Source organism: Anolis carolinensis, chromosome 5, assembly GCF_035594765.1.
Source record: "Anolis carolinensis isolate JA03-04 chromosome 5, rAnoCar3.1.pri, whole genome shotgun sequence".
NCBI lineage: Eukaryota > Metazoa > Chordata > Lepidosauria > Squamata > Dactyloidae > Anolis > Anolis carolinensis.
This window is the reverse complement of record NC_085845.1, coordinates 70,855,971-70,878,956: the sequence shown is the minus strand read 5'-3', so window position 1 is coordinate 70,878,956 and position 22,986 is coordinate 70,855,971. Positions and strand designations below refer to the sequence as shown.

Below are 22,986 nucleotides of genomic sequence, written 5' to 3'. Positions count from 1 at the left end.
TAATTTGATGTTTAATAGGCTTTTCCTTAATCTCTCCTTATTATCCAAGATATTCGCTTATCCAAGCTTCTGCCGGCCCGTTTAGCTTGGATAAGTGAGACTCTACTGTATTTGATATCTCCTTCCACAATGCCAAAATATTATGCCAGCATAAGCCAGTAAAGGAATGTTGACCAATGTGTTTTTAGTCCAACAAAAGTACTCCTGTTCAATACCTGTTCAGATCTTTGTTCAGTTTACAATAAGCTGTAAGTAGCCCAATAATGTTTTGTTTATACTTTTCTTTTCTCAGCCCTCTATGCCTTTCTCAGCACTCTAAGCCTTCACTAGGTTGTTTTGGGGTTCCACATTCGGGATCTCCTCCCCAATACTTTATATTTCTTCATAACTTAGTTGTCAAGACAAGTTCAGTTTATTATGGTCAATGACCAGCTCAGAAGAAGAGGGACACAGCCCCTCACAAACACATCAGGTCTAAGGGTCGGGAAATTAAAAACTTTAAAATAAGTGCATTGCCAGGACATCAAGACAATTAAGCCAAGAATCTAAGACAAAGCCATATACTGGATTATATCAAAACCCAACACAATTAGTGGACTTAAAAGAAAGGGAGTCTGAAGGGAGGGAATTGGGGTGCTCATGTGGCACAGGGAAGGGGAATCCAGTCAAAGAGAGGAGTGAGCAACATCCATACTATAATTAAAAGACTATAATCACAATTTCCTGCTAGTATGAAATCTTGACGTACTAGAATGCACTTATAGTTGTTACCTCTTGCCTAAAAACAAAAATGTGGTGTTAGAAAAAAGTTATTTCTGCATGGTTATCCCATCCTGCCAGCAGGAAACACAGAGTCCCGCTGCTTTAGCACTGGACTTTGGGAGATGGCAGCTTGGCATTGCCTTCCTACTTTCTTGTCTTTAAGGAAAGATATGTTAGGGATAAGCAACTGTTGGAGGCTAGGGGGCTACATTATCCTCTTCCTGGAACTTTGCAAGGTTGCATCCCAACTCATAAAAAAGAAAACTTCCAGATTTTTCTTTCAACTTAGTCCTTCACCTTCTACATCAGTGGTTCTCAACCTGGGGTCCCCAGATGTTTTTGGCATTCAACTCCCAGAAATCCTAACAGCTGTACATTGGGTGGGATTTCTGGGAGTTGTAGGCCAAAAATATCTGGGGACCCCAGGTTGAGAACCACTGTTCTACATCCTCCCCTGCATAGGATATACTGCAGCTGTTAAGAGGCAGCCCAATGAAAACAAATCTTCTAGAGTACCTGGACAGCTCTACGTGTCTATCCATGCGGGCTTTCAATTCTTCGTTCTCCTGTTGGACCTTTCTTGTTTTTTCCGACAAGGTATTGTTGGTCTCCACCTTGGATAAAATGCACAAATTGAATATATTTTTACTAGAGACAGAAGTAAGGATGGCTAACTAACTACATATGTTCAAGTCAAGCTGACTGTACAATGTCAATTCTGTTAAATGCTTGATTGACACCCCAATCTAATATAAGCTTTTTTAATTAGTTTGTTATTCAATAGTCTTTTGCCATTCACTCACTAAGAAAAAATATACTGGATTGCATTTCTGCTCCAGCGACATATCTATTTACCAGATAACTTAGAAAAAATTGAACAGCCTCTTGCTTTTGGCTGCCAGATTTCTATATTTAGCCATACCAGTAAGACATAGAAGTTAACTGAACTACTGTAGAACCAACAATGAAAAACAGTAAGTCTTTTAAATAAACAAAACTATAATGGATGGATGGGAGATGCCCTTCTGATACTGGTCCATGTTCCTGGGATCTACCAGCGTATCCTCTCTGGAGAGAGAAAGCCAAATTCATTTTAAATATGTTTTCGGACCTGTTTATTATGTCAGGAGTACTGGCTTCCTGCAGCTCCTGGATATCATTCCCTGCTTTGAGCATAGCAAAAGGTCCTAAGCAACTTCCACATGCTTCTGGGTCCACCCCCCTGTTGGCCAATGGTAGTGTACAGTGGGCCAGGTGCCTTGGGAATAGGCCACAGTAACTACCCCTTTGTCTGCTACATGATCCAGCCCAGAGAATGAGGTACACTCATGGGGTGTGCATGAAATTCTCTCCTTTCCTAGCTACTTTAGTAAAAGGTCAGAAAGTGTCTGACAGTTGGGAAAACCCCTGGCATGTCCACAACCCAAAAAACTTCTTGTTCCAAGCATTTCTGGTAAGGGTGGCTCAACTTGTACAAATTAATCTTGCATAAACTTTGTCAAACATAGATTCCAAACATTCCTTATGTTAATGTGGTTGCAATCTGAGACCTAGACTCCAGTATTTACATTCTGCTTCTTATGTTTGGGCTCTGCCCAGTCTCAGTAACACAAGCACATATGTGAGAGAGGGAGAGTCTGACTGCCACACCTAGAAAGGTGAGACAATACAAAACAGCTTGAAAATGTTACAATCTTCCATTTCCCACACAGAACTGAATATGCATTCTCAAAGGGAGGAAATAGGGGGCTGGTGTTCAGTGAGAACCGCCCGCAGCCCCCCAACTCTGGCATGGAAAAGAGTATTTGGATGATAAAAGATGGCATATAAAAAGGCCAAAGGAGAAGAAGCCATCCTTTAAAATTTGGCTTCTTCTTGCTGATCCATAATAAAGTACTGCTATGTAATCTAATTTTTTTGCTGTTGGGATAACAAGCAGTACTTTCTATCCTCTTCCTAGTTCTGGTGTGTGCGTGTTAAACAGAGATACTTCCACCCATTCCTGCAGCACATATAATTCAATCACTGAAATTTTTCAAAGCACATTCCCCACTCTGACACCCTCCCAACCCTATCACCATTTAGCTAAATACCTTGGTACAGTTTTTTTGTCATTTGGATTTGAGATCTGTCTTTCCTTTAAAGGAAACAATCTGAGTTGACTGGGTGAATGATCAACCATTTAATGTAAGAGCAGAGAGACAGATTGATAGGTTTTGTGCTAGGTTAACTTGACAAGACAGCAAAATGCAGCTTTTAAACTATATGTAGTTCTCTAGATCACTGCATACTCACTAATTTTAAACACAGGCTTGACTAAGAACATTAAGTATCCTGACCAACTGAGTAGGAAAAAAGTCTACTAGGAAAATTTTATATTCTCCTTTGGAAATGGGGTGGTGGTGAGAATAGAAATGTAATTTTTATAAAAGTAAAAAAATCTAGGAAATGCTGACAATATTTCTGCTTCTTGATGAAAATTGGTACAATTTTTATCAGAGTTCAGCTGATTAACACCCTCAAAAATCAAGGACATGTAACGTTCATAAGTAATTCTGACTCGGTTTTAGCTGCTGTGTTGTAAGAGCTCTATTCAACTTTATGCTGAAAAGTCTAGTATCCTTTAAGGCTATCTTTGCTCTTTGAATTGGTTAAAGTCTACTAGAGGATGAAGGATTTTAGTGCATTGTTCAAAGATTACTTCTCAGTAACTTAAGTTACAGCCACTGAACCTATTTTTGTATGATCAGCACAAATCAAGATTTTGGAAAATGATTGCTCCAGTAGAAACCTCACCAGTTTTTCCATTTTCAATAGTTTGATATCTTGCTGATGTAGTTTTTCATTTTTGATTTCCAACACTGCTTTCAGACTTTCCAGTTCTTGTTCCAGATACATGGTCTGAGGGTTTTTCTGAAAAATTATGAACAGAGAACTTTAGGGAGGGTTTCAAACATGCCAATGGTAGTAAATGTTTTGAATGAGATTTACTGTATATACTCAACTATAAGCCCAATTTTTCAGGCAGAAAAAACTCCCCTCAGCTTATACTCGGGTGAGGGTCCTGATGAGAAGGTGAGGGGCTGAAAAAAGCCCTTTCTCCACGCCTTCCTGCTAGGACCCTCACCTCTCTTCCTCCCTTGCCCTCTGCGCGCCTTTCCCTCCTCCAAGCCTGAAGGTTTTTTTTTGTGTGTGTGTGTCAGGAGCAACTTGAGTCACTTCTTGAGTGAGAGAATTGGCTGGCTGTAAGGACGTTGCCCAGGGGATGCCCGGATGTTTTGATGTTTTTACCATCCTTGTGGGAGGCTTCTCTCATGTCCCTGCATAGAGCTGGAGCTGATAGAGGGAGCTCATCTGCACTCTCCCCGGGTGGGATTTGAACCTGGCAGCTTTCAGGTCAGCAACCCAACCTTCAAGTCACTTAGTCCACTATGCCATCTGGGGGCTCCTGAAGGTGAGCAAGGCTGCGGACAAACCCCGCCGTCATGGAGGAACGCACGTGCAGAACGAGGGACGAAGAGAGCAAGGCCGCAGACAAACATTGAAGCTGGGTGGCCATCTGTCAGAGGTGCTTTGATTGTGCTTTTGGTGCACCATGGCACGGGGGGTTGGACCAAATGGCCCAAGGGGTCTCTTCCAACCCCCCCCCCTCCTCCTCCTCCTCCTCCTCCTTATTATCATTAACATTAGCATTGAGGCTGGGTGGCCATTTGTCAGAAGTGCTTTAACTGTGCTTTTGGTGCACAAAAGCAGAAGGGGATTGGACTAGATGGCCCAAGGGGTCTTTTCCAACCCTCTATTATTTTTATGATATGATGATGATTGTTATTATTAACGTTGAGGCTGGGAGGCTATCTGTCAGGGATGCTTTGATTGTGCTTTAGCTGCACCAAGGCAGAAGGTCCTTGGACGAGACTGTCTTTAGAGGTCCCTTGCAACTCTATTATTATTATGAATATTAATATTATTAAGGCTGGATGGCCATCTGTTGGGGATGCTTTGATTGTGCTCTCCCTTCATGAAGACAGAATGAAAGGGGCTGGACTAGATGGCCCATGCAGTCTCTTCCAACTCTATTATTAATATTAATATTGTAAAGGCTGGGTGGCAATCTGACAGGGTTGTTTTGATTGTGCTTTCCCGGCATGAAGGCAGAATGAAGGGGGTTGGACTAGATGGCCTTTAGAGGTCCCTTGCGACTCTAGGATTCTATGAAAAGAGTCTTAGTTGACTACGAGCTGAACATGAGCCAACAGTGTGATGCTGCTGCTGAAAAGACCAATGCCGTTTTAGGCTGCATCAAGAGAAGCCTGAGAGAAGGTGAAAGGGAATTGATATGACACTTTACCTCAGCTGGTTTTTAATTGCTTTTAATGATAATTATTTAATGTAACTGTTTATTTTGACTTACTTTACAATGTTTAGTATTGTCTTTTGTTTTAAATTTGTATGTTTTTTGTTTGTTTAGATAGGCATTGAACATTTGCCTGTTACTATGTTGGAAGCCGCCCTGAGTCCCCATGGGAAGATACACATAAACTGTATTATTATTATTATTATTATTATTATTATTATTATTATTATTATTAATAAGTTATTGTTGATACCATATTGTTTTTGTTGACCCTTCTTTTCCACACGCAGAGCTAGTTTACTGTTTTTCTTTGAAATATGGTAAATATTCAAAAACATTTAACCTACTGATGCCTCAATTAATGTAATTTTATTGGTATCTATTTTTATTTTTGAAATTTACCAGTAGCTGCTGCATTTCCCACCCATGTCTTATACTCAAATCAGTAAGTTTTCCCTGTTTTTTGTGTTAAAATTAGGTGCCTCAGCTTATATTCGGGTTGGCTAATACACGAGTATATATGGTGTACAATACTGGCTGGCTACACATTTAGAAGTTGACATTCAAAATATTTGCATGACCAAATAAATATAACACCTCTTTAAAATAAAACTATCTGTCTTATATTGGATAGCCATTACAGTTACAGCAATAAATTTACCACAGGATTGATACGCATGCGTGTTACAGCACCAGTGCAACCACCATGTCAGGATTTTCCTTATGACATGTTTTAATAAAACAAAACCTTAAAAGGAAAGGAGCGAAACAACAGTAACAAACTAATATCTATGCATTCTCAGCTGGGTCAGGCTCTGAAAACAAAATCCAAGATACGTTTTAAGAGAAAAACAATATGATTCCAGTATCAGGGTTGCATGTGGATATATGTGAAATCATGGATAATACTGAATGATGTATTTTGGGGCTCAGAAAATAGAGCTAGCTTTGAAAAGAGTAGCTGAAGGGAAGAGTGAAATGCTGGGGTGCAGCATTTCACTGAGCTCCTAAAAGCAGCTCCAAGTGCCAAATTGGATAAGAAGTTCACTTTTCCCCTTCTCCCCACAAGGAAGATCCTCAGCAGAGAAGAACCCGCTGTTTCTTCACTCAATTTAATAAGCAGATGAATTTCTTCCTCAACTGAGAAAAGGAAGGAAGCTGCAGCTCCTTTTCCCATTGGAAGCAGCAGCTGAACTGTTTCATTGGTGGGGAGAAGGGAGGAAGCTGCTCCTCCTTCTCTTGGCTCAAGAAGCAGACAAACATTTCAGCATGTTGGCCTCTTCTGGGCCACAAAAAGGTCTTTCACTAACCAGAAAGTAAACCAGAGATCAACTTTTGCTTTAAAGAACTGATCTCTTCAAAAATTGGGGTACAGGTGGACCTTTAGAGATCTCAGAAACAGCTATGAAGGCTACACATCTTTTACAAACCAACACGAAGACTAAGATCTTCTGGGGAGGCCCTGCTCTCGGTCCCCCCACTGTCACAGGCGCGTTTGGCGGGGACGAGAGAGAAGGCCTTTTCAGTGATTGCCCCCCAGCTATGGAACTCCCTCCCTGGTGAGATTAGATCAGCCCCCTCCCTCCCGTCTTTCAGAAAGATGGCAAAGACCTGGCTGTGGGACCAAGCCTTTGGGGCAGTGCAATGAGGCAATAATAGGAAACCTACCCCATTGACCAGAGTCAGCATGGTATCCTGAGTTGGTTTAAATAGCTGATTTTAACGTAGATATAACTGATTTTAATGTTTGTTTATATTTACAATTATTTTATGTCCCGGAATGGAGTGTAGATATGTTGTGCTCAGCCTTAAGTTCCTTTTGGGGTGAGCAGGGCAGAATATAAATGTTTTAAACAAACAAATAAACACACTACGCTAATCTCTGATTTAACATTTGGTTTTATATTTTGGTTCCCAGAAAACATTTTCAACATAAAATATTTATTTTAGATAGACATCTGAATGTTTCTTTCAGAAGACATATGATTGCAGCAAAAGAGTTCTATAATTATTCAGGTGAAAATTTAAAGGTAGATATATATATATATATACGTACAAGATTTGCTTTTTCTTTGGCTATTTGTTTTTGCTCTTCTAATTTGAACTTTTCATTCAAGGAATCATTTTCACTCTGTAAGTCAGCAACTTTTTTCTGCAAGAGAAAATACAGCCAAAGATAAGACATAGTTCTCTAACGTACAGTCAAGAAATGTTATCACATTAAGATGATAAAGGAAAGAAAATCTATTTACAAATGGGGCAGCAAGATTCCTAAATCCATTTTGTAGTAATCCTTTTAAAGGCTGGCAGAAATATCTTTTGTACATTAAAAAAATTCCACAATATGGATTTTGAAATTTGCTACTCAGTCTGTCAAAAGTTAGGTCAGCAGAACACGTCACTCTCCAGATGTTCTTGCAACTGCAGCTCCAATCATCCCTCACCACTGATTTCTGTTTAGCAGCAATGAAATATAAATATCTGAAAATAAATACTTGTTCATCAATCACCCTTGGATTGCATAATTAATTGCTGAAAGTAGTGAAGTAGTTCAAGCAAAACCCTAACTTCAATGACATTGCTTAATCTATTACTGTCAAAGGCCAACTAGAAGGCTGTATGGTTTCTTACACAATTCTGAAAGTAAGGAGTGACCCCAATAGCTATTACAAATATAAAAGGCACATAAAGATGCTAAAGTTGTAGCAGCATAGATTCTTGCAAGTTGTTTTACAGTTGTCTCTGTAAGCAAATGAAATGTCATACCTCTAGCTCCACTTGTTTCTCGCTGAAAGATTCTTCAAGCTTTTTTATTTGTGATTCATGGGTGTTCTTAAGTTCTGAAAAAAATTACAGTTTTAGTATCTACTCCTTTGAAAAACAATTTGAACTTGGACATTTGTGTTAACTACTCAGTGGGAAATATCTTTTTGACTCCCTTTAATCTCCTTTCAATCAGGTCTGAAATGTCAACCTTGTTGACTTGTTTCTCTAAGATTTACACATTTACTATATACACATGCATTTGTAATAAATGTATAGATTTTAGATCATCAAACCACTCTGAATCCATTTTAAAATTTCAGATGTGTCTGCATGTAAGTTTCTTGCTAGAACTATTTTTTTAAATAACGGGCAGAGTAAAAAAAGTTTAAAATAACTTTATACATATCTGCTTGCCCATCATCCTGTATTTATATTACATTTATATTACATGCAATACTACTAATAATATTGCAATATAGTCATATAATATAATATATTGTATGTATATATACTTGTAAACCACCCCGAGCCCCCTTCAGGGTGAGAAGGGTGGGATATAAATGTCGCTAATAAATAAATAATAATAAATAAAATACTGTATGTGTAGTAACGATAATTTCATTTGAGAATGAAATTATTTTGTACTGAGCAATCACCAGATGCTCAGGATTATAATAATGCTAGATTTATTTAATATTATGAAAAGAAACATTTTCTATGTCAAAATTTTCAAAAACACATGTAGGACAAGTAAACCAAACAAACTACAGTTTACCTGAAAGGGATGATTCATAATTCCTCTTCATTTCTTCTATTATTTCTGCATGATGAGTTTCACGCTCTAGCTTACTGTTTTCATGTGCAATATTCAACTTGTCAACCTGATGGAAGAACAAATTTTGGCAAAATCTGAATAGAATTTCTTACTGTTTTCTTTTCCATTTTTCATAAAACCATTATTTAAAAATATCTTTCTCACTAAAGGATAAGTAAAAATGTCCCTAGATACAAAATTCCAGTGGTTCTGTGTCACAGAAAATATGCCGTTAATGTTTCCACACTGTGGATACTGGTGCAAAGTAAGCATGATGCATATAGCTCCCAGTGGAATAGTTTGCTCAAAAATATACAGCAGAATCAAATTCTTGAGTCTACAGACCCTCTGATCCTCTTGCCAGTCATGAGTTAACCATTACAGTGCTGGCAAAATAAGCTTTAGGAACATTTGAAGAAGGGCTGCTAAGAAATTTCATTTGCACAATGGTGCTCCAACACAGATAAGGAATATCTACTGGGGCATGGCTTCTTAAGCTGTGAGTCGCGACCCTAAATGGGGTATCCTTAGCTCAATGTTGTGGTCTTTTTTAAAAAATCTGGTCATATCTGGTCATATAAAAATTTCTTGGGGTCCTGAGTGAAAAGGTTAACGAAACCCTGTGCTAGAGCACTTCAGTCAAGCAAAGCAATTTTACAATTCTGCATTGCCTATATTATAGGACTTAGAAAATGAAGTATTGAGATACAAGTGATCTTCACACCGAGACTTTTTCAGTGGACCCTAACTCTATCCAACTACTCTTTTTCTGACAAAGAAGCAAATCATATCCCCTAGAAGCCTCCAGAAGTGGGCCCCATACCTTTTAAATGAGTTTAAGAGTCTTCTTAAACTTCTGAAAACTTAAACACCCCTTTTTTTTATTTGGGCAATACTCAACTTTCTTTTGGAAGGGTACATTTTGGAAATTCACATAACCTTTGAAGGGTTCAAATCTGCTCATCCCTTAGTATATATCAGCACACAAAATACACTGGGCATTCAGATACAATGCTTTGCTGTGGATCCCACCCAAGATATTTTGATTGATTCACACTGCCTCCAGGACTAATAGCTATCTGAACAACCTGAATCTTCATGAATAGAAATATTTAAAAAACCCTCAATATCCTAATACATGAGATTGATATGATCTCCATGAGATAGGCTTGAACTCAAATTCATTAAAAGTCAAGTCAGTAGCATGATGGAATCACACATCCATTAAATGGAATTGAGGTATAGAAAAACATTTTCCATGGTGGAAAAGTTCAAATTGAAGTAGCACTCTTGGATATGAAAATGCTTCAAATGCAAGGGCGAGCCACCTTTTAAATTTAAACCAGAATCTCATAAGAGGAGTGCATGAGATTGTGATCAAAGAACACTACAGAAGAATCTCTGTAAAACTCTAGCCTCACTTACATGCTCCTGGAGCTGTGCTTTATATTTTTCAGCTTCATCGAGACAAATACTCTGTAGCTTTTCACATTCTGCGGTATAGAACTGTTTTAGCCTCTCTTCCAATTCAGATAAATCACTTTGATGCTTTTGGTAAAGTTTCTGCACAAATTCTTCATAAAATGCATGTTGATCATTTATATCTTTCTCCAATTTCTGACTGGCTGCAGAAACCATTGCTGGAGGAGAGAAATAACATTAGTGCCTTTTGAAAAAATTGAAGAACTTTATGAATACTTCTTCCTGTTGGACAAGAAGCGCCATAGGTATTTTCAATGCTATTTGGAAAGCACCATAAATATTTTCAACATTATTTAAAAAATAGAACAACCTGAGTGGCACATGATAAGTTTCTTGTAGTTTTCACAAGTCATTACTTGTGAAAACCATTAGGAAGTGGAACATTTTAAAGAAAGAGATTGCTTTAAACATCTGAGGTGGTAAAGGACATGAGGATTCAGGTTCAATCCCTAAAATCTTGCTAAAAAACAAAACAGTGGCATTTTTACTGGGAAATGAACTTGGAACCTCAACCCAGTAGACTGAAAGTTTAACCTATGGATTAACTAAGATTTTTTTTAGCTATTTTGGATATCATAGTCAGTGGTATTCTTCTGGGTTGCCTGGCTGTGACGATTTGGAAGGCAAGGCCTATGATGGCACCAGCCTTTTCTTGGAACCTTTTTTGTGTCCTGAGACATACGTATGGGATGCTGAAAGGCTCTTTTTTTGTTCCCTGGGCCATGTAACAACTTATCTCCAACATGCTGTTTGTCTACATATGCTCTTCGGTAAGTTATGTGCCCTTCCAGAATCGGTTTTATTGAATCTGAAATCATGTGACAGTGCAATGGCACCCAATTAGGACTTTATTCCATTACTTTTATTACTTCTGGAGGCAGTGGGCTACACAACAGATTATTTAGGTGTAAAAACTGTGAATGCAACCAAATAGTGCCCATTTGTCTTTATTTCACAGTACAGTGAAATCTCGACTTAAGAGAATCCTGACTTAAGTGTTTTGAGTTAAGAATGTTATTTGGTCCTGGTTTTGCTTTGACATACGACCAGCACTCTGAGTTAAGAGCTAGAGGCAGAGGGAGCGCTAGCACCAGAGTACAGGACTTCAGGGAGCAACCTTGTGCCTCTATCTGCTTTGAGAGATTGCTGCCTGCTTTGAGGAACTTTGGGTTAGTTGATTTTGTGTGTGTGTTCTTTTTATTTCTGGTAAGCTTGGCTTCATGAAGAGAGAGAGAGAGGGGGGGATGATTGAATGAATACAGTATGAAGAAAATGATGCTTCTGACTCTTCTCTTTATGCTTCCTTGCCACAACTTTGTGCTTCTACCATTTTAAAGTTGATCTTTCTTTTTTATTGTTCTATGTGAATGCGTACGTATTATATCTTATTTTTTTAAATAAATCTTTATTGAAAATTTTCCACACATTTTTGATAAAAAAGAGAGAAGAGGTTAAGGGGAAGGAGAGGGATCATAGGACGAGATTTGGGTGGGGGAAGATTTGAAATAGGGTATTAGGGTTATGTGATTGGGTTTAGAAGTGAGGAAAGACAGAGTTAGGTGGGGAAGGTTAGAAGGGATGGAAATGGGGATTTAAAAAGAAACATTAAAAAGAAAACAGAGACAAAGAACAAAAACAAACAAACAAACAAAACAAAAAACAAAAATTTCATTTTGAGTTAAGGACGTTTTGAGTTAGGAGCTTGGTCATGGACCAAATTAAATTCTTAAGTCAAGGTAAATACATCATGTACTGTCAGAGTTATGTGTAGGCTGTAACACAATAAAACATGGACAAATCATATCCTGATTCAAGGCTTCTCTGATCCATGAAACACATTAGGAGGATTTGAGCATGCATCTCTATCTTAGTCAAACATATCAGAGTGGTTTCTTGGCAGAATTGGATCAGAGGGGATTTGCCTTTGCCTTCCTCTGAGGCTGAGAGAGTGTCACTTGCTCAAGGCTATCCAGTGCTTTTCCATGGCCAAGTTCTGATCTCTAGAGTCATAGTTCAAGCTCAAACCACTCTACCATGCTGGCTGTCAGAAAGGCTAAACTCAAAAACAGCCTAACTCAAATTTGCACTTGTACTTGCTCGGATGCTATGAAAGCCTTAATATCATACAGATAACCAGTGAGTTTTCATAACCAAATGGAGAATAGAAACCTGGTTTTCAAAGTAGTCTGAGGCGCAAACCATTATATTACAATGTAGTCGTTCTGAGAGCATGAGCCTTTCAAATTATTTTAAGAATGTACCCTATTTTCTGGCGGATTAGATGACTTTTTAACCCAGGAAAATCTTTTCAAAAGTTAGGGGTTGGTTTATATGCTGGGTACTGAAACTTCAGGGGCAGACTGAGAGTCAGGAAGGAGAGGCAAGGGACATGGGAGGCAGAGCCCGGGAGGAGCACACCTTAATCACTTTTGTTCCTTTCCGCTTCAGCAAAAACACCTGGAGGGCTGAAGTTTGTCCATGCCTGTTCTATATTATAGAATTAATGCATTGGCCCCATTTTAACTGCCATGGCTCGATGCTAAGGATTTATGGAAGTTGCAGTTTGGTGAGGGCCAGACCTCTCCAATGGCCTTGCCAAGATCCACATCCTCCAAGGCCTCACCTCGTTGTCCCAGGATCGCATGGCAAAAACCTCTGGGGGTTGAAGGGCGGTGGGGGGCAGGGGCCGCCAGCGGGCCTTGCTGACTTTCTGGGAGGTGTACCTGGCCAAAACCATGGTGAGTCGGAGAGCCTCTTTCCTTCCTGCCTCAGCCGAGGCCCGCCCCCAGCTTTCACGCGCCCCCTTTCCATTGGAGGATGAGCACCACGTGAGACAGCATCCCACAAAGGACAACACTCTCTTCTGGGAAAGCTGCTGGAACGGACTGTGTTGGTGTCTCCCACAATTAAAAGACTATCCAGAAAGGCCAAAACAACAAGGGCTGCAGCTACACCAGGCATGGGCAAACTTGGAAGAGGGCTAGTCTTATATGGCGAGTATATCCCAAACTCTATGTCTGAACTGGAAAAGTTGGGGTTTGTCTTATACACCCAGTCATCTTATACGCTGGAAAAATATGGTACTTTCCCTCTATTTCACAGTTACACAACTCAGATCATTTCTCCAGAAGTAGGTGTGTTAAGCCACAAGGATGGTTTAAAGAAATTATGCTAATTTATATAGTTTATTTTTGAAAATAGAGACATTTATGGATCAAAAGAGAAAACCTTTTATCTAACTCACTGATTACATATTTTTGCATGTAAGGAACTGGATGACTCTTGAGGTCCCTTACAATTCTATGATTCTACTACAAGCATTTAATAGATAACACTTTTGGTTGTTGCTGTGTGCCTTCAAGTAAGTTTTGATATGGTGTGACTCTAAGGCAAATCCATCATGTGGTTTTCTTGACAGAATTTGTTCAGAGGGGGTTGCCCTTGCCGTCCTCTGAGGCTAACAGAGTGTGATTTGCCTAAGGTCACACAGTGGGTTTTCCTGATTGAAAAGGGATTTGAATCTTGGTTACTCTGCAACCTAATCTAACACTCAAACCATTACTTCATGCTGGCAACATGTTATTATTGAATCTGTAACTATATGTTTTGAAGTATAACATACCAAACACCAAAAACTTCAGTCAAGCTATTAAACAGAAAACTGTCCTGTTTTTAAAACATATTTTCTATTAATGAGGAGACAAAATATTTCGTATGCCTGAAATGAAAGTGAAATGTGTATTTTAATGACATTTCACAGGTTCAAAATTAGTCAGTTTAGATAGTACATTGCCCCGGTGATAAGAAATACATTATCTGATCTCACTAATTCAGACTATAGATCCATAAATTAGGCCAATCTCATCTCCACTTTACAGAGGAAGAGGAAGTTAAGGCCAGAACCTTATAGTCACACAATAAGTTGTGGCAAGATGTGAGCTGGTAAATACTTGATTCTCTTAACCATGTTATAATAATCAGCTTTTATTTAAAAGGTTAGCATTCTATTATCCTCTCAAAAGGCAAACCTTCATTTTTCAAATTCCAGCCTTTTCTCATTTTAGACCATTTTAAACACCACGGTCATCTATTATGTTGACTTGAAGCATTTAATCTGTTTACTGTGACTTTTTTTTCCCTAGCAAGCATTTCAAGTCTGTCCTCTCATAAATCTCAGGGTGCTATATTGTTATGAATAAAACACAATATGTTTTTGAGCATGCATGAGCATCAGACACATTTTAGTCAAGCTTAGTCAAGTTGGTGCCAGGGATAGAAATAAGTCCAGGCTCACACAATCAAGACACCACAGAATGTACATCAAAATGTTTGGATAGAATATAGTCAGGGAATGAGATTGAACTGATTTGATACTATGTCTCTTAAGTCAGTTTTGATGCTGCATTTCTTTCTATTTTGAAGTGAAGAGAAACACAAGTTAGGATGCTCTTACCGAATTCGCAGCGAGCATTGACAAGTTCTAGGCACAAATCTTTACTTTGCTTTAACACTTCATCTCTCTGTGGAAAAAACAACAAAACAACACATCATGTTAATGAACATCCCAAGCAGAACACATGACACTTACCAATAATTAACTTGCAAGGTATCTGCAGAAAGACAAGAGGAAGGAAAGAGAACCAAGATATGAATCACTGAGGACAATGTTAGAAAAACACAGATGTCCCTGAATTCAGGAAATAGCAAAGAAGCTGATATGTTTAAATAACACCCCTGAAACTGGTTGCATAAGATCCTTGAAACATTTCTTTAACTGAATGTCCCTATGATCTTAACTTGAAAGATGAATAAAGGACAATCTAAGGAATAATATACAGTGTTTAACTAGTATTCGACAAACTTTCTAGGCTCCAAGGCACACACTTCTATAACTTTGAGGAAATAACACAAAGATAAACATTAAGTGTAACGTACTTTGTAACAAAGATAAACATGAGCTTTAACAGTGAATGCTATGTTTTCTACGGGATGATAAACCCCAATGCAAAAAGGTTTCTGAATGGGTCAAAATTTAGAGTAAATACCAAGTTTACATCCCCCTCCCAGTGTCTGTGACACAACATTTGTTGTTAGCACAAAAATCAGCCTGTAATTATAATATCACAAAAAGGAAAGAAATACAGTATACTCTCACTTAACTGAAACTATCAAGCAACTGGCAAAGAATCAAAGAAATAATACTTTGAATAAACATTAACATATATGTATAATACAGTAAAACCGTGTTAACAAAGTTAAATTTGTCTTTATTTAATTTTAATTACTCCATTTCAATATTAATATCAATACAGAGTTTATGTTATGCTATCATATGGGATTTAGCATTAGTTAGATCTATTTTAATAGTAATTTTCAAGCACCCAGAAATGATATTATCTGGCATCTATCAATTTACCTGAGTGCCAGTTAAGTAAAAGTCTACTGTGTAAGGTTTTCTTTTCAGTCTACCAAATGTACTCTAGCCTGTCTACTAAAGAGTTTTAGTTCATTAGACTCAAGTAGCACCCACATAAATCTAGCATTTGCCAGTATTTCAACCTAGCCTTTATTTCCAAGATGCGGTCACTGCTGTGGACAAAACCACACTGCAGAGATCCCAAGATCCAGCCTTCCCCAAGTCTCCTATCTGCTGGAAGCATTTTCACCTTGCTTGCAGCAAAGCACAGCTCAAAACTCCTTGACACTCTTCCAGCGGAGCACTCCCAAACAAATACTAATTACCTTTTTTGCAGCACACTGAGAATACAGGCACATTTTGCTGCTTGAGCAGCCCATTGCAGAGCTTCTGCTCCAGCTTTCCTTCTTCTGCCCCCTGCGCACACCACGCGGCAGGAGTGTACAGGTGGCAGGCAGGGCCACAAACCAAACTGGTCAGGCCACATTTAACTCCCTTCTAGGTAGTGCTCCTCGGGACCCTGCCTTCCTCGGCCAGACTTCATCCTACTGTAAACAGTTACCGTACTTCTGCGACTGGTCTCTCCTCCAACACAGAGGCAGACACTGCAGCTCCGGCACTTGGCACAAGCAGCCAGTGATTACTTAAAGCCACAGCCCTTTCGTTTTTGAAAAATGAGAACCAGACATTACGAAGATCGATTGCCACTTACTCAAATATCAGCTCATACAGTGGGGCAGGGAGGGGAGGGGGGCAGGGCAGGGAAAACATCTTGACCACCTCTACAGATAATGGATCTTATTTTTAGCTTTTCTGAATTAATGACTCTAGGCTTTCACTCTTAATTTATAAGAGGAGGAAAACGTGATATGACTTGAAAGGAGGAGAAAGTAGAAAGAGATCTTGACGATATTACTATATTATTTCTTATGTAGCTTCATCCAAATATGGACAGTGGGCCGTTGGAATTTTCCAAAATTTGGGTTCAGGATCCTCTGTGGATGCCAAACACCATGGATAGGTAATTCCCACTATGTACAGTGGTAAACTGTTATCCGTTATATAATATGGCAAAATCAAGGACTGTTTTCTGGATTTAAAAAATTATTTTCAAGCCATGAATGGTTGAATCTGTGGATACAGAATCAATGAATATAGGGGGCTGACTTTATGCACTGCTTTACATCAGACTTTACAACATGTCTGACACATTAGTGTGCTGCGTGAACGTAACATAAATTCTCTGAGTTTATATGAAATAAGCAATAAATCACATATTCTTAAAAATATAAATGAAAAGTTTTCATGAGAGATGTTGCATCCCATACATTTTATCATCACAATTTAGGTGTGTGTCTCTTATCAAGGGTTAATTTAACCTCTGGAAAACTGAATTACTGTGTCATGAAATGAAGCATATATAAAAAGTGTGTCACCAACCTGAAATGTTTGGAAAGGTCTGCTTTACATTATAGGAAACAGTATGTCCAATGGGCTTAAATCACTGTATGTTGGAGGGGATATGGCCACACTTGGATCAAAATATATGAGCAAATGAAAGGATGTCTACATAAATAGTGTAGCATCAATTATGTAGTTGCCAGTGCTTTTGGTTTTATTAATATTTTGTATCACAAAAACCAAATTTCACATGGGAAAACTGGTGCCATTTTTTAGAATTAGCAGATCAAATATACCCAGAAACAGGGCTAGCAGTTGTAGAACCAAAATGTGCGTTGACAAGTACTATCTATATAAATGGAAGAGTTTGAAGCCAAATCCTTGCTTGGCTCTAAATTGACAGGTGGCTCTGGAAAAGTCAGTCTTTTGCCTCAGTTTCTCCACTGTGTAGTGAAAATTATATACGTGAAGATGTTTAGGATGCATATGGAAAGAATAGTATAGCAGTTTGTATGTATGCATACATGTCTGTGTGTATTGAATGCAACAACTTTATGAATAAGTAATATTAATAATTTTAATTTATAAGTAGCATATATACAAGGAATGATGGTAAGTATATTCCAAGAGTAAGGACTGCCATGCAGACAGACAAGATAGAAAGCCCCACCTTGGTTGGTTACTTTCAGAATATTCATTCCAACTGCAACTTAGTTTAAAACACATAATAATAAAAATCCACTTATCCAATAACCCTATTAGTGGCTAACCACTCCTACAAACCCTGGGTAACAGCAACAGCTAAGGTATTGTTCTTAGAAATCTGGGGGCAGTATGGTAGGGATCCACCCATGAGATAAGTAAGAGTCACTACTCTTAATAAATGAATGGCCCACTGTTCAGATGATACATTTTAAGGCACCTTTCTTGAAATGAGCTTTCATCTTTCAAGTCTGAGTTACAAACAAAATTTGCTAAAATAAAGCTGGAGGTGGGGGCAATCAAAATTAAGAAACATTAAGCATGTGCTGGAAACATTTGTTAGATGAAAACAGGGCTATATGAAAAGCTTATTTTCTGCTGCTCCAGAAAGTAGGGTATGGAACAATGGAATCAAACTAGGAATTACTTCCTGATGGTAAGAGCTGTTTGGCAGTGGAATATTCTGTCTTAGAGGGTGGTGGAGTCTCCTTCTCTGGGGGTTTTAAAGCATAGGATGGGTGGCCATCTGTTGGGAGGGCTTTGTGTGTTCCTGCATGGCAAGGGGTTGTTCCGGATGGCCCTTGGAGGTCTCTTCTTACCCTATGATAAATAGGTGCTTTTTATCAGCTGCACTAGTATATCTGAATAGTACAATCTAACAAATCTTGCATTTAATAAAAAATAACTTTGGAGATGAACATAGTAAGACCCCTATATGAGAAGGAGAAATATTCCCAGCTGGTCTGCTGCTTTCTGAAGCTCTGAATACAACCAAATGCCATTAAAGTCCCTGACCTCTAGCCCCATCATATCACAGAGTAGCACTGGAGGACCTAGAGATTCCAAGAGAGGCATCATCTCTAGGAATTTGCTGGATCCTCCAACACAACCATCTGAGGGAAGCATACCATGGAATCAACTGGACGACCTAACAAATTCCTAGAGATAAGGTAGGTGAAATTGTGGATGTCAGTTCTATGGTTAGAGGTTCTTAATGTATGAACAAGAATTCAATAAGCAACCATTTTCTGCAGTAACTCTCTTCCATAGTAGAAGTTAATATCAGATGTGCATCAGGAAAGGGCTTGCTAATTAAAAAAACTAACAGAATTTCATGTTTGACGTTATTTTGTAAGACCACAGAAAACGGCTTTATACAGAATTGGATTTTTGGTTCATCCAGTCAATTGCTATCAATGCTGACTGGTGATTGTTCACCGCTATTGTTACGGAGTTTTTCTGACTTATCTGAAGATGTTATCAACTGAACCTGGAAATGAATTTATCAAAAGCATTCTATCACTGAGTCAGAGATTATACCCACCCTATGTGGTTTTTGACGTATGACTAGTACACAGTCCTGGCTCCTTTCCCACCCCACTATGCCCCTCCGTCTTGTACTCACACATTATTTTCTTTCCCCACTTTAAAAGGCTACCAACTCAAGCTTGATAAAAAGAATATGCCAATGTATGATAAAGCAGGAGACTGCTCATCCTGGAATGCAATAATTAATTTCCAAGAATGCAAGACAGTAAGTTCCAGAAAACCAGAACATTTACTAGTATATCAGATCACCAGATACTTCAATTCCCATTCTGTCACAATGCATTATAATAAAACACTACTATTTCCAGTTACATGGGTGAGAAGGAACATCACATTACTGTCCTGATTTTGTGAGAGTCTTTTTTCAAGCTTTGAAAACTGCCATTCTGCATGGCTCAATTATTTTTATAGAAAGGTTTACTCTCCAGTACCTTATGAGTTTTTATTAACATTTTGCCAGTGTTCTTCAGATCTGCTACTACTGGTTAAAAGAAAATATTTGGTTTCCATTTTGAAGACAGGGATGGGAATTGTGTAGAGGGAAAATGAAGTTGGCACTCTCTTGTTTTACAAAGAACAGTGCATTAATGTGAAAAATGTGTACCCGATGACAGGAAGCCATCAAGTTTGCTTCCTCAGCCTACAGACACCTGTTCCCTCGCAAATAGTTTTGCATTAATTTGGATGGGGGTGAAAAATGCTCAAAGAATGTACCATCACCACTGTGACCACAGGAGAAAACTAGGACTACTTTCAGATAGGTAGCTCCTAAGTACTAGTAGCACACTGCTGCTTTGTTATAAACCTAAGTGGTTCAGCAGAAACATAGAAGATCTGGTATACAGACAGTCCCCAAGTTATGAACAATATTGTAGGTTTGTTCTTAAGTTGAATTTCTATTTAAGTCAGAACAGGACATATATTAAGTGTAACTCCAGCCAACACCTTTGTGGTATTTGTTTCACTGCTTGTGCCCCTGTTCAGAAGATTTCACTTCAGGGTTGTTGTATGTTTTTCGGACTGTATGGCCATGTTCCAGAAGTATTCTCTCCTGATGCCTGCCATAGATGTGGGCGAAACGTCAGGAGAGAATACTTCTGGAACATGGCCAGACAGCCCGAAAAACATATAACAACCCTGTGATCCCGGCCACGAAAGCCTTCGACAACACATCGATTTCACTTCACTTTCTTTCCCTCTTTAAATTGGGTTTTGGAAAAAAATGGCTTGTTGTGAAAACAAGGAATGGTGATAAAGCTACAGTGGAGAGCCCTTTTCTGCACGATAACTCTTTTAGGAGTGAATTTCCCTTCCAAAGGTTAGATTTCTCTCACTTCCTGTTGTCTCACCCCAGTTCTTAACTAAGAATCATTTGTAAGTTGGATGTCTGTAAGTTGGAAAAAAGACTTTTTAAAAGTGTAACTCTAACCCCTTATATATAGGATAGCAGATACAGCAGATAGCAGGATACAGATATAGGACAAGCAAGCATGAAATGGTTTAGAACACTTGCCCAAGCCATGGTCATAAAAGTGCTGACAAAAGAGAGAAGTTTTAACGGCCCAATAAAATTATGGGAATTTACTTTGTATTTTAGTGGTCTGGTATTTTTACTTTGAAGCCCAGATTCTATTCAGTTTCAGTTAAGTGGAATCAATGGGTACACCTCGATCTTTCCCAAGTATACTCTACCCCCAACAGCTAAATAAGCAGCTGGAATTTAAGAGACAACTAAAGACCTGTCTCTTTCAGCAGGCTTACTCAGTCAGTTATAATTATGAATTTTAAATTGTTCCGTGTATTTTAACATGTTTTTATGATGATTGGTTCAAACTATGTTTTGCCCTGCCTTGAACCATGAAAACAGGTAGATAAGAAATAAATTTTATTATTGTTATTGTTATTACTCTCAGTCCAACATTCAACATCTAATTCTAACCCCTATTAATTCCTTTTCCTTTCATGGCTCTGCCTTGAGCCATGAGAACAGGTGGGTAAAACTTAAAACATATTGTTGTTGTTGCCTTCGAGCCATGAGAAGAAGTGGATAAGAAATAAAAATTATTATTATTATTATTTTCAGTCCAACATTCAACATCCAAGTCCAACCCGTTAATTCCTTTTCCCTTCACACAATGCTAAATGTGCCTTTTGAAATATTCCATGTGCTCAATGCCATAAAAACCATCACCAAAGACCATTAGAAAGCACATATTTCTGATGGTCTTAGGAATTCCTTTGGCAGAGAAGGCTGAAGATCTCTCCACCTGTCCTTCTCTTATTTTTTGGAACCAGACGGCGACTTTTTCCACCAAAAGCCCTCTTCCGCATGGCAGCATGGTGAGCGGGTGAAGGGGAGTGCATGAGGCTGGAGGGAAGCTCGCACCAACGAGTCCCTTCAAGGCAGGGATAAAAGCGCCTGCACATCATGGAACTGAGAGTGGCCCAGCAATATTAGGAGGAGGAGCAGTAGCAGAAGCAGCTGTCCACAGTTGGTTCAGATCCATTACTGGTGGGGCCACAGGGTTCTCTGGATGCAGGGAGAACTACAATTGCCATCATGTTGGGTCAGTGCCTCCCAAACCCCATTAGTATTCAAAGTTAATCATACTGGGTATTTGTGCCAAGTTTAGTGCAGATCCATCAGTTGGGTACACATTGCTCTATCAATGTGGGTGAACTATAACTCCCAATCCCTGAGGGCAGTTCCCTCAAAACACCACCAGTATTAAAATTTTGGCATGTTGGGCATGTGTGGCAAGTTTAGCAGTTCCATCACCGGTTTGGTACAGAGTGCTCTCTGAGTGTTGGCATAGTACAACTACATACTATAACGCCCAGAATTAAACAGCCCCCCCCCCCACCAGTATTCAATGTAGGCCATGTAGGTAGTGTGCCAAGTTTGGTGCAGATCCATTGTGAGTCCACAGTAAACTCTGGATGTAGGTGAACTACAACTCCAAAACTCAAGGCCAATGTCCATTTAACCCTTCCAGTATTTTCTGTTGGTCATGGGAGTTCTGTGTGCCAAGTTTGGTACATTTCCAGCGTTGATGGAGTTCGGAATGCTCTTTAATTGGAGGTTAACTATAAATGCCAGCAACTACAATTCCCAAAAGACAAAATCAATCCACCTCCCTAAACCCACCAGTATCCAAATTTGGGCATATCGGGTATTTGTGCTAAATTTGGTCCAATGAATGAAAATACAACCTACAGATCAGATATTTACATTACGATTCATAACAGTAGCAAAATTACAGTTATGAACTAACAACGAAAATAATTTTATGGTTGGGAGACACCACAACCTGAGGAACTGTATTAAGGGGTCGCGGCACTAGGAAGTTTGAGAACCACTACTCTAGACGTTGGAAATTTATTTATCCACGTTTATCCTTTGTTTCCCAATTTTTAATTGTCCCTTCTGAGTTTAAGAGGACACTAATCAACCTCATTTTGTATTCCTTTAATTTATTATCACTTTGCTATCCATTACTGGAGCACAGAAACTTTGCCAATTGGACACATTTTCTCTGATGTTTTGATTAATTAAGAGGGTAGTCAAAAGCCCAATTCCAATTAATAAATATCCCAATTGAGAGTCTTTTCCCCCCTCCCCCTCTCATTCTGTCTCCTTATATATGTATATATTCAAATATATTCCAAAAAAATTCTCAAGTTGTATTATAAAAGTATAATGCATATGTATAATGCTATTTTAAATAATAGATCTCTTCAGTCAACATCCAATAATTGTCATCTTAAATGTTGGTGACTGCTGTAATTATTAAATTTGTTTTATATTACGCTATTATTAATATTATTAGTAACTTAATTACACCCTGCCTTTTCCTTGTGGGGATTCAAGGCGGCTAACAATCCCACATTAGAAAGGTTTAAAAAGTACAAAAGTTAAAAAGACAATTAAATAATAACAGTGTGGTAAAAACAGAATTA

At 38.7% G+C, this 22,986-nt stretch overlaps 1 protein-coding gene across 6 annotated transcripts in view; it reads right to left on the bottom strand.

Moving 5' to 3' along the window:
- The window catches only part of mtus1 (microtubule associated scaffold protein 1), a 148,603-nt gene that overhangs the window by 2,613 nt on the left and 123,004 nt on the right, over positions 1–22,986 (bottom strand). For 5 of the 6 annotated variants that reach the window (XM_062981509.1, XM_062981510.1, XM_016994041.2 and 2 more), the window contains 7 exons: positions 14,632–14,698; positions 10,122–10,336; positions 8,658–8,763; positions 7,883–7,956; positions 7,173–7,268; positions 3,559–3,675; positions 1,279–1,376 (listed from right to left, as the gene is read on the bottom strand). In XM_062981509.1, coding sequence (XP_062837579.1) covers positions 1,279–1,376; positions 3,559–3,675; positions 7,173–7,268; positions 7,883–7,956; positions 8,658–8,763; positions 10,122–10,336; positions 14,632–14,698 — 773 coding nt within the window. Of the gene's footprint in view, positions 1–1,278; positions 1,377–3,558; positions 3,676–7,172; positions 7,269–7,882; positions 7,957–8,657; positions 8,764–10,121; positions 10,337–14,631; positions 14,699–15,920; positions 16,182–22,986 lie in introns of those variants that run through there. The other variant, XM_062981511.1, reaches the window with a different exon arrangement.